This window comes from Montipora capricornis, chromosome 12 (assembly GCF_036669925.1).
Source record: "Montipora capricornis isolate CH-2021 chromosome 12, ASM3666992v2, whole genome shotgun sequence".
Lineage (NCBI taxonomy): Eukaryota > Metazoa > Cnidaria > Anthozoa > Scleractinia > Acroporidae > Montipora > Montipora capricornis.
Window position 1 is genome coordinate 41593445 of NC_090894.1, and position 12500 is coordinate 41605944.

Here is a 12500-nt window from a genome sequence, read left to right on the forward strand (position 1 = left end):
TCAAGGATCAAGCACACACATGAGGCAGTGGTCCAGCAATCCAGTACTTGATGTACATGTAAGCCACCTGAGTTGCAAACTACATTTGAAGTGTGACAAGATGACATCCGCAAAAGGTCATTTCAGTCACGGCAGATGAAATACCTTGCACGCAGCTGTACAGAATGCAAAGGAGCTATGTCACACTGTTTTAATGTTTTTTCAAAATCCAAAAGTTGTCTTGCTGTCAAATGAATTAAAAAAAATTAAAGTATTCATGTACTCTCTGTGAACAGAGTAAACTCCACTAACTCTGCTGTGAATAGAAAAAGCCAAAATTTAATGATCTTAATGTGATGTGTTCAAATACACTAATTTGTGCTTCAGAATGCAGTAAATGTATTCGAAGAGACCCAAATCTCAAAATTGTCTGGCCAGAGGATGCCCCTGGGCCCCCTACAAGGTAGTGCCTTCAGCCCTTGGAAAGCGCGCCATGTCTATTCTCCACCCACACCTTAGGGTTTGCCGCCTTCCAAAATTCTTATTGAAAACCCTGAAGACCATTGACAATTACATCGGCCAAGCCCTCAAAACAGAAACTGAGAAAGTGGATTGAATCCACCAATCACAACACTTGTAATTCCCAGCTGTGAAAAATTAAACCATTTCTTGAAATTCGAATTCAAGTTTACAGAAAGGCATGTGCAACAACTCTATAAATCTGTTCTCTGTGCTGTAGAAGCCAGTTAATAAAGTCCTAAACTTGGATGGACAAGAATAATTGATTTCATGACTTATTTCAGGCCTAGGTTATAGTGAGGAAGTGACAAAAATAAGAGTTGTCAAAATCTGCTCAATCGCCAATCAAACTAAGAAAAAAATATGACACCTGCCAACAAACAATGCAGTAATCTAGTCAGCAAGAATACTGGGGCTTCATGAAGTGCAAGGCACCAGGCATATTGACTGTAAACTTTAAGGGACTTTTCCAGATACTTTTCCAGATACTTTCAGTAGTTTTGATTGTCTTTGCACTCTTTCTACTGGCGAAATCCCAATTATTGCCTGGTTGCAGGACCTTAATGATCTCCTGTGAAAAAGCTCTGTAAAAACCCCTGAAAGACAACAATGTAGGCCTGGGGCTACCTTTTAAGCACTGAAATGAAATTTAGCCAAAGTTTAAGATGATGGAGGAATTGCTGACCAGTGGTGTTATGCACAAGGGCTGTTGGAGTTCCCCTGCATTGTACAGGGATGCACAATGTTGCAGATCATTGGGAATCTAATCCGGTGTGTGTGCTTGCTGTTTCTCTGTACATGTACTTAGCTTTATAGTTCTTCTTCTACCCCTGGTCCCTCTAATTGGTGACTGCCTCTCCAGTAAGAGTGATAGGTGCCAACCGTGGCAAGGCTGTGCTCTAAGGAAAATTTCGGGGAGCCCTTCGGGCTCCCAAGCTTTTCAGCTGGGGTGCCCAGCCCTCCAACTTGGTTGCCTGAATTAATTATTAATTATTTATTTAATTAATTATATGAGATCAACAACACAGTAAGATCTTCATCTATCTCTCTCTCAACAAACCATTGCTGCTACTGCTCCGGTGATGGTCGAACTCACTAGTGCAAGAAAAGCCCGCAACCCGTCAAATTTTTCACGCCATACTGTCTTGAGAAAGACGAGAAAAGTGGCAATGCCACCGATGTTTTTTCAGGTTTAAAAGTGAAAAATTAAAGATTGTGGCAGGTTTATGTAAAAGCAATTGGGTCTAATACAGGTAAACCTTTTTACTGGTTAGTTGGGTTGAAAATACATTTTCAAAGAGTGAGTCAGTGCCACTTGATTCCCGTGGAGCTTTTGTGAAAACTGCTGTGAAACAATGAAACCACCACGGCCCAAAAGCTATCAGCTCTTTTTGAGCAAGTCATCTTGATCTGGACGAAAATTATCTCTGAGACTACAGGACAGAACTAAAGTATTTTTTCCTTATATAATTTATCAGTAAAATATTTAGTGGAATCAGCTTTTTGTGGATTCAGTCGAAGTGCCATTCACAGCGTTATTTGTTTCTAAAGGGCATGCAATGATTTGTCACGACGACACCAAAGACAACGCAGGATTGCTCTGTTTCTAAAACAACAACAAATAACATGATATGTTTCCCTTTTTTTATTTCGTTATTTCATATACAGTCGAAAAACTACCATAACCTAAATATATTTTAGCCAAGCAGGTGCAGCCCCGAAAAATGGTAAAAATACTAAATTTGCATAAGCTGCGATTCCCGGGGTTCATACAAAAGTAAATTGCACGGCTTTGCCGGCCGTGCTTTACCGCTGTCAGAGCAGAAGTAACAACTCTTTTTTGAAACTATAATCAAGAAATGCCAAACTCCACATTCCAAATTTAATGCTAGTTTTTGAGAAAGAATCATGCAAAGTCACGGATTATGTTACTACCGGGGTAACATGTGAAATTATGTGGAATGGCCTTTGAACCGATTGTTTCGTACGAAGAAAAAACATTTTCTGAGAGGTTTCGTAAACTGTAACCACCAGCATATTAAATTTCTAGCTGCCTTATCTGCTAAAAATACAATAGGCCAGAGTGCCCGGCTGGGGGACCAGGTAATTTTTCTCACTCGCCCGAAGCCAAATGTTAGTGGCCTCAGGTGACCGGGCGCCGTTAGAGCACAGCCTTGCGTGGATTGTGGTAGGGGTTACCATGTCTGTGGATATGAACATCCAGCATGACTTCTTCAGGTGCCAAAACCTCAAGCCCATCTTGCCAATGAGTGTACCGGTAATTCTTATCCCAGGCTACTTTTGACAGCATGAGAAATATGAAACTGAAGACCAAAATATAATTGGAGGAAAAGATGTTTTTTTTTTAAATTTTAGGTCTTCTTTGGTTCCATTTTTTAACGATAAAATTTATACATTAGTCTGGTAATCAATGCAATCTTTATTTACCCCATAATTTTTTTGTGAAGTATTTGATAATTTTAATTATTGGCCCAAATTAAAAAGTAAATGAAGTAAGAGAAAAGAAAGACAGAGATTAAATAAACTTACATTCAAGAACACCTCCAACGGTATAGGACTTTTGTTTAGTACTATTATTGTTTACAATCTTCGGTTGATCTATGTTTTTGTCTGTTTTGTTAAAGACTGCATCTGGCAAGGGCTTGTATCAGGGGCATCCAAAAAGTGGAGTTCCTGTCTTTGATTCAAGGCAAGAAAATTCTTGTAAGTGAATTGATGTTATTTATTTGATACAACAAGAAAAATTTCCAGCTGGGTCTTAATTAATTTAATTAATTAATGCCCCATGTTTATCCATTCCAAAGACATTGCGCACCACATTGAATGTTGCACAGATGGAAAATCTGCAAATCACCGGTGAGGAGTACCCTATCAAAATGCTGGAACTATTTCAAATCAACAACACAAGTGTACAATGTTTTTGCGTGAACATGGGGCTTAAAGCTACCACATCCACTGTACTAATACATTTGCAGCTTTGCTACACTAAGATTCTCCCTCTTCTTTTTCCTTAAATTAAGGTGACTTAAAAATCAAACGGTTTGTCCTGAATGATAAAGAAAAAGCTTTGAAGGAGCAGTTTCTCAAAAGGTAACTTGTGTTGTAAATAGTTTGAAACCAGGCGTCATACATATTAGATGAAGTGGTAGTCGATCTTCTGGGTGAGTAGAGACTTGGAAAGAACTAAGCTTGATGGCACTGATTCCGAAAAGGAGTTTGGCTCTGGTTGTCAACGTGTGTAAGTTGTAGTTTAGAATGAATTTTCAGTTCAGTCAGTCTGATGCCTCATCATTATTTCTGACAATTGTAAATAATTTAAGGTGAGAATAATATTATAAACTTTAAGGTTAAAACGATTTCCACTGTTTATGAGCAATATATTTCCCTTGTTTCCTGTTTCCTAGGATTTAGAAAACAAAGAAAGGTGGGACTCAAACTAGGATGAAATTAATTAATGAAATGAGTTTTATTTTTGATCTACAGCATGTACACATGTACAGGGGGATGTATGTGTCAATTCTAAACTCTGCCAGATGATCAAACTTCATCAAAGTTTTAAATAACTTGAAGTTTTAGAAAAATGAATTACGTATTTAATATGGAATGATACTTTTTAGCCAGGGCACTTTGATGTATGTTCCCCCCTGTTAACAGTCAGGCTCTTTTTATCTTATTTGGTGGGCTGATGAGCAAGGGATATGTTAAAGAGACCTCCGAGATGGGTTGAATCTTCCTTTAATTCAAATGCTCTCCACCATCTTGGACATGTACTTGCTTGCTCATATGTATGATGGGGGTGACTTGAGACTGCTGTTTCCTGCACATTTCCCTACAGGAGTTCTGGTGTCTTCCAGTGCGACCACAGAAGTCAAACAATATATATAGCCCCACAGTCAATTTCAACCAAGGGTAGCCTCTGATCTCTAAATACTTGAATCTGCTCATCCGCTCAGCAATTACAACACAAAACAAAATTGCTTCTGCTAGTGGATATATTTTATTTTCTTCACAAACAGACAAGACCAAAGAAAACCTTCGAAAAAGGTTGTGCAGCCAACACTTGTTTCAAGTATTGCTGGTGACACAAGAGATGCTCAAGATTCAACAGGTGGCTCAGATGTGAATCCTGTGGCAACAGCCGCAGCTATTGCTGCAGCAGCCGCTTCAGCAGCAACGGGACCTTTCCTTCAGGTGCAGTAGGAATAACCCTGCTTGTTTCAAAATTTATGTCATTAATCAAGACAAGAGCCCCAGGACACTTCCAGTCTCACTTCCAGGGGTCAATGGGACTTTTTGACTGGTTAACCCATTTACTCGATCCTCAGGTGACCTTGGAGTTAACGAGTAAAATCATCTGGTGTCATACATAAACAACAGCTAATTTCGTAAATTTTGCATGTGTTTTAGATGTCACGTTCGACATCGGTTCCAAGATGTTTCTAGCTTACTGTAAAAAGCTAAAGGGTGGAAATTGTACCGTTTGGACTTCTGTGTAACTCACAGAAAGCATCGAAATAGCTTGAAATTACGTCATACCAAAACCCCACCAGAATCCAGTTTATCGCTGGCCATTTTCCATTCACACCACATTTAATTAAATGCAAAAGATAGTCTTCCCGTACTAATGTACAAAGTGACTGTATCGCAATACAATGACAACCAGCTCAACAGTTTGGAAAATAATTATTGGTGATACACTCCTGGCAGTTAAAAAAAAAACACCTTTTCTAGCTTTCAAGACCCACCAGATCTAGAATTGCAACCTTTCCCACTTCCCCCCTCCCTACCCCCTTTTTTTGATAAGGTAGGGGGGCTGCAGTGTGGGAGATACATGTAATCTATTAAGGCCCCAGAAGTGTCTCTTCTAATTTTGCAAATTGTTGTAGCAGCCTTGCTGTTCAAAACCAAGGTGGAAGCCTAATCCCCACCATGTATTATACAGTCATGTGTTTTAGTAACTAGACATTTAAAGAGAGGGAGAAGTACTTATGTTTACACCTTTTGATGTTCATTAACCCCTGAACTGTCCTCAATTGACAATTAAAATCGTCTGGCATTAGACAGAGTAAAATCTATTAGTTTCACTCCTTGGAGTCAGTAGGTTATTAAAGTTGTGTTAACATTGAAATCGTCAATTGAAGGTGAATATTAAAATAATTAAAACCCTTATGTGACAAAAGAAACCAACAGACTGGCATTTGCATGTTATTGGCATTCAAAAGCATTGACGGACAAACCTTTCAACGTTCATTTCAGGGAAATGAATTTTCATTTTTTTTCCAAAATGATAACCGAACGCAAGGGCTGCACCAGGGAATATTGGCCCGAGAAGTTTGGTCTGTACAAAAATGACTGACAATTATTGTACTGCTGTGGTAAAAAAATTACTGTGTTTTGCTCAAGTTGAATTTCTCGGGAGAGAGAAAAATATGGAAACAAACAGTTTCCATGGTCCATGGCAATGGTCTATACTGTAAAATCCCGATTGAAAACCAGCCAATCAGATTGCTCCATAAAAAAAATTTAGCTTGAGGATTGCTTGTAATATAATAAAGCTTAATAATACAAAGAATCACTTGCATCCTTTGGAAATCGTTTTTCTTGAAGAGATTATTGCATCTTTACATGACCACTTTGATTAGGTTACATGTACAGTACATTCCTCACTGAGGTGAGACAAACAAATTAGCATGATCACAATAACATTTAATTTTGGAAAAGAAGTTTCAAATGTGCTTTATGACTTATCCCTTTTGTTTTCAGTCATTTAAATATAGAGGTAAGTGCATTTGCTTCTTAAGAAGATTGCACTGACTGTAACCAAATAGGATGCTTCAGTTTCTTGATGTGTTCACAAATGGCTTTTTGAATCCGGAAGATGGTTCAATTTCCAAACCTTTTTAAATCGGCTTTAACACTTCACCGTATATACCATAAAACAAATTTAAGTTGATTATGTTTCATTTCTGAGGAAAGGTTATTAGTTGGTGTTGTAGGGAAAATTTTAATCTGTGGTAATGACATTGATGGCATGAAGACGTCAGAGAAAGGAAGAAAATAATGCGATTCAGTTCTAATAAATACAGGAATTTGAACCATGTCATCCTTTGAGGGTGAGACTCAGATGCAGTGTACCGTAACACTGCAGATGATTGACAAACTGAATCGATCTACTTGATGAAGCCGTAACACTTACATGTACAAGTGACACCCGTGACAGATGTTACCTGATAGATAATAATAATTCTTGACTTAAGGTCTGTTAACAGACCAACCTGCGAGGAGGTGTTATTCAAACTTTGCCTGGGTAAAAGACACTGCTCAACCTTGGCCCCAAACCTGGGACTTACATGTAGAGACTAAGCATCTTTTGGAGGATTTAAGGTTGGCCTCAATGACTGCAGATGCCTGCATTCCTCCCAACACTTCCAAAATCCCAAAGTCTTTCAAAAAACCCTCCAGCCTATTAGACACTACACCCAGACGAGCAACCACCAAATGGCATAATCTTTGTTCACACATCATGATGCATCTTCCTGATTTCCTTTGCCACAGTAGAGTAGTTGGTGATTCGTCATCCTCTTTTAGTCACGTGTCAAGTGCCAAGAAATTGACAAACGTCCACTGCTGAGCCGCTTGCTCCACCACAGTAATGTCTCTGTCCAGTTGATTATAAATGTTTTATCTTCTGTGTTGTCTTGACACTCCTCTATCCTACCAGATCTCCAAATTCCCATGCACCGACATCCTCAAGTCATCCAGAACCTCCTTGTACCACACACAAGCAAACTTCACACCATAATTCCGACAAAGCTCCCAGTACATCCTCAAACCCATCCGATCCAAAATGCTATGATCTCAATCAAATAATTTAATACCAGTTTGGACTTGCTATTCACATGAGGCCAACCTTTAACCCTTTGACACCCATTCGGCCTAAACCGGACAGACTTTGTATTTTATTCTGTCTAATGCCAGACTATTTTACTCGTCAATGGGGAACCCCTGGGAGTCGCTGGGTTAATCGCTCACTGAAAAATGTCCCCATCAATAAAGGAAATGTGATACTTTTTTCTCTCTACAGCTGCAGCATTCTTTAGAGGCTCAGATTGCAGCTCTCGTCAGTAATTTAGAAGTCTTGCATCAGAATCAGGGCAGACAACAGGAACGACAAGACAATAAAAGGGAGAGTGAACTGCAGCAACAAATGGAAGAGCGACTAAAAAGGCTGGAAGATTTACAAAAAGAGATGCTGCAAGCACAGGTAAATGAAATACCTTTTTAATGGCACTTCACTTACGTCCAGAAATGCTTGTAATTTATTTTTTTACATAAGGACTGGAGTTTGGGGAGGGGGGTGGGGGAGCATTTTGTGATGTTGACTGTCTGTATTCCCAGGTGTACGTGATGTTGAAATTGGGGAGGAGAGGAAAGTAGAACTTTGCGAGGCTTATCAAAATCGTCGTGCATCGAATTATGTGCATTTTTTGACATAGGACATAATAATCTGCAGCACAAATGATGCTAGTTTCAGGGTTTGCCTTCTTTGCTTTTACTCACTAGTATGCCTGAATAATGTACTTAGCTAAAATATTAAATTTTAAGCGTATTAGCCTTTCAAAGGGACTATTTAAAAAAAAAGCGTATGAGCTGTACCAAAGGACTATTTCTGCTTCTTTGCTAAATGCTTCACCAATAATAAATAATCTGTGGATTTTCTTTTTTGCTGAAGTTTCAAATTACCGATATGCTTTTTTAATAGCCAGAGAGCTGGACTGGCACCTGTTGTCCTTTTTGCAAATACAAACCAAAAAGTGAACAAAAAATTGATATGTGCAAGATGACGACATTCCTTGAATTTCTGGAAAAGGGTAACCATTTATGATTTTGGAGTATTAAAACTTACAGGTCTAAAATAATTGAAACTTGTGGCAGAACTAATTATTTGTGGTTTTAGGTGCACATTCTTTCTAAGGTAACTTTACTATCAGTGAATAAACGCTTTAAGTGTTTGTATTCAAAATGTCAGCCTCAGCTAAGGAGAGTGTTCGTTTTATAAAATTATACTACCAATGAGGCAAAGACAATGAGCTTCACTCTCTTCTGGGACTTAAGGACGTTTGCGGGAAAATTTTCTAACATTAATTTTTTCTGCAAATTTTACCATTGAAAGATGACGAGTTAGTGATGTCAGAAATGTAAAAAAAAATGGGGGGTCACTAACTTCGTTTTGAAGAGAGCTTGCCCGGAAGAACACCCTAAATCTGAAAAATCCGGCTTCTTTAGCAAATAAGGCCACAGTGTCTGTAAGCCCAAAAATATTGCAATTACATCTTTGAAGTGAAATGTTAACTACCAAACTTTGTTTAAGTGGACCCATCAAGTGAATTTAGTGAACTGTTGAGGTTCCTTGAAGAACAAGTTCGCATTTAGTGACCATAGTTTCATGCGCTTTGCAGCCGCAAGATGGCAGGATTCCATGTCCCGAGGAAAGAAAACTTGAAATTTTTTTGACTTCCCACGTTGATTTTTTGTTCATTTTTGGACAATGTGGAGATAATTGTAAATAAAATCTGTTTCTGAAAAGAAAAGTAGGGGTCACCGAATATCCAAGATCGTTAAATCCAAGCAAAGCTATAGCAATGGCCATCTGCCCTATCATTGTTCATTTTAGTACTTAGCGCGCGCACTCGATGCATGACGTGGCATGTGAATTTGCGTGCGCTGTAAGGATGCGCAGTAGCAATGGGCGCGAACGTCCTTAAGTGAATCCGGGATATCATCTCTGAGTCAGCAAAGGCCATTCTCGGTTTTACAAAGAGCAAAAATCAAGATTGGTTTTATGAGAATGATCAAGAGGTCAGCCGCCTCATTGACGCAAAACGCCTCACGTGACTGGCCCCCAGTCCCCTGGTCTCCCGGTCCGGCCCCCCTGGCTCCCGAGAACGACACCCGGTCTCGTCTCAAAAAGTGTCGATACCAAGAACTTAATCTTGAGACAATGTCAGACCAAGCTCAGAGAGATTCAGAACACATGGTGGCAGCACAAAGCTAGCGAACTCCAACAGTATGCAGATACTCGCGATCTTTGAAACTTCTATGCAAGTACAAAACAGCTCTACAATCCAGCACATACATCAACTGGAACCCTCCAGGAAGACTAAGGCCGCGGATTTCACAACCGTCCTAACCGTCCCGACGGACGCGCTTGACGTCCTCGAACGCTGAAAGATCACTTCTCCGTGTTACTGAACCAGGAATCCACTGCTGCAGAAGATTTCTCATTCATTTGAGAAATGTCCCATCTTATTCCCATCAACCCTGTTTGAGTCAACTGCCATCTCTTGTGGAGTTTGAGAAATCAATGAAGAGAATGCCCCCAGGAAAGTTCCGGGGCCCCGACAACTTTCCATACGAACTGATTCAGCATGGTGGCCTTCTGCTGAAAAGCCGCCTCTTCACTCCCATCTTGAAAATGTGGGAAAACGAACAAATTTCGAAATACCTCAAAAACTCCGATCGCATAGCCTGTGGAAACTATCGTGGCATTTCTCTTCTCTCGATCGCTGGCAAGATCTTCGCCTCTTGAACAGATTGCAAGTAGTTGCAGAGGAACTCCTCCATGAGTCCCAGTGTGGCTTTCAACAAGTCCACGGCGCCATCGATATGATCTTCTGTGTCAGACAAATACAAGAAAAGAGTAGAGAGCAATAGAAACCACTATTCTTTGTTTTTTTACGATCTGGAGAAAGCCCAAGTCCCAAGAACAGCCACGTGGATGGTCCTCTGAAGACTTGGACGTCCATATCGCTTTGTAGGCCTCATCCCAGTCAAAATGTTTTTGAGTTGTAGGCAAGCTGGCTATAGTAATAGGCAGCAGAGGCCCAAGGCCGCTGCTTCAAGGGCCAGAGGCCTTTGCATGCTAGGGGGGTCTTGGGGGCATGCTGCCCTGGAACATTTTGAAAATATTGGCTTCAAATGGTTGCATTTGCTGCATTTTAGGGTAAACTGAGCTCCTATTAGATGCCATTAAGATAACAGTAATGAATTAAGAGTCACACAAGACCTTCAGTTTTCAAATTAGAGTTATATTCCGCCAGAAGCATTATTGGAAAAAAAGTATAACTATATTACAAGCAAGTACTTCTCAACTGTGAAAGTGACAAACTCATTTGCTGAAAGTTGCCTCATAATATATTATTGAGTCAGTTAAACTGAAGGCTTCATATCTTTAAATCATTTGAGCTATATATAATCTCAATGCAAAGCTATGGGCTTCCGGGGCTACATACTTGATAGCGTGTGAAAAAATTTAGAAATTTGCGGAGTCCCTGCGCCAACGTCAAGAGATCGTTTGGACGCCATCTTGTTTGTACCTGCAAAAACCGTGACCGCTGACAATCCATTCGGCTCACGTTCCCACGCAATGAGCGCGTTTCTGCAGAAGCGATCGTGTGCGGCTAGGGTTTACGTGGGGTATTTTTTAGTTACAATTTGAACTGGAAGTTTAGAAGAGACCTTATATCCTGAGAAAGGATGAAGGCTCGTAGTATGCAGTCGAAACGTAGTGATGAACAACAACTCGAACAACCTCATCCTGAATACAAGTCTAACAAGTGTGAATTCGAAGTTAGCTGCAGATATTGCGTTGTCGGCGGCCAAATAGCCGGCTGCCGGCACATTTTGACTGGGATGAGGCCTGATTCGTGCACTGCATGGAAGTATGTCTTGACGTGTATTCCATGACAACAGGCTGACGGATGAGTTCCCCTTTTGATCAGGTCTGAAGCAGGGCTGCGTCCTAGCCCCTACACTCTTCTCCCTGTACCTGGTAATGAAGCATCGCCTCAGATGGTCTGGGCACGTCGCCAGGGTGAGTGATGCTCGGTTGCTGCGACAACTTCTCTGCTGCGAGCTCTCCACTGGGTTACGCCCAAGAGGACGCCGTCTCCTTCGCTACAAATATTAGCGCAAAGCTACATGAAAGAAAAATTGAATCGACCCAAGGACATGGGAGACAACTGCGGCAAACCGATCTGGCTGGCGACAGTCCATTTTCCTCGGAATTGCCTTGTTTGAAGCAGTGGAGTCGCAAAGCCGAAGAGAAACGTGATGCGCGAAAACGCCGCCTTGCAGCCTCTCGTTCCCCGCCCACTCTCCCATATCCTCACTTCCCTCGTAAATTCTATGCAATGATTGGCCTGCCAATCCACCTCCGAGGTCCTCAAAGAAGAGGAGACGATACTGTGAGAAGAAATTGATTCTTGGTCACGAACTGACGCCGCCGCAGCGTTGACGACGACACCTACCAATGAGGCAAAGACAATGAGCCTCACTCTCTTCTGGGACTAAAATGAAATGCCACATCTAGGCTTTTTAGATTGAAGTCCCTCAATTATGTTAAGGACGGTGCCAACTACTGTTATTGTGCATACTTGTACTGGTACGTTTTGCACATCTCGAGATAAGTTCGGATTTCCTATGGGTGATGCTTACTAATACAGGGATATTATTGCGTCGTTTAAAACTATGCGGAGAAAGCAGAATTTAGAAAGCGCTCTTGGTATCCAAAAAGAAAGTTGGGGGCAACCATGAATTTTCAGAGACAATTAAGTCAGTTTCAAATTGGGAAAGCATTTCACAAATATTATTGATTAATTATCTTTGAAAAGTGCATGGTTACCCCCAGTTTTCTTTTTGGATTTCAACAACACTTGTTAAGATCTGCTTTTCCCGCATATTCATAAACCACTCAAAAATAACTTTGAATTAGTAGGCACCGTCCTTAAAAAAGACACTTTGCATGTGATTTATTTGTAGGCTGAAGGTTATTAAAATGAATTTTTCACAATTCTGCAAAAGTCTTGTCGATTTTCTTTTCAGATTTGAATTTGTTACAGTGTAGCTGTGGTGATTTTAGTTAGCGCAGCTCTGGAATTAATTTGCCCCCCTCCTAATAATTGCACCACCGGCAGCACAAA

The 12500-nt window shown here is 40.5% G+C and overlaps 1 protein-coding gene across 2 annotated transcripts in view; it reads left to right on the top strand.

Annotated features, from left to right (window-relative positions):
• The window catches only part of LOC138026672 (TALPID3 protein-like), an 84312-nt gene that overhangs the window by 4674 nt on the left and 67138 nt on the right, over nucleotides 1–12500 (top strand). For both annotated transcript variants that reach the window (XM_068874111.1, XM_068874112.1), the window contains exons 3-6: nucleotides 3144–3222; nucleotides 3540–3609; nucleotides 4536–4710; nucleotides 7604–7783. In XM_068874111.1, the coding sequence (XP_068730212.1) occupies nucleotides 3144–3222; nucleotides 3540–3609; nucleotides 4536–4710; nucleotides 7604–7783 (504 nt within the window). The remainder of the gene's footprint in view (nucleotides 1–3143; nucleotides 3223–3539; nucleotides 3610–4535; nucleotides 4711–7603; nucleotides 7784–12500) is intronic.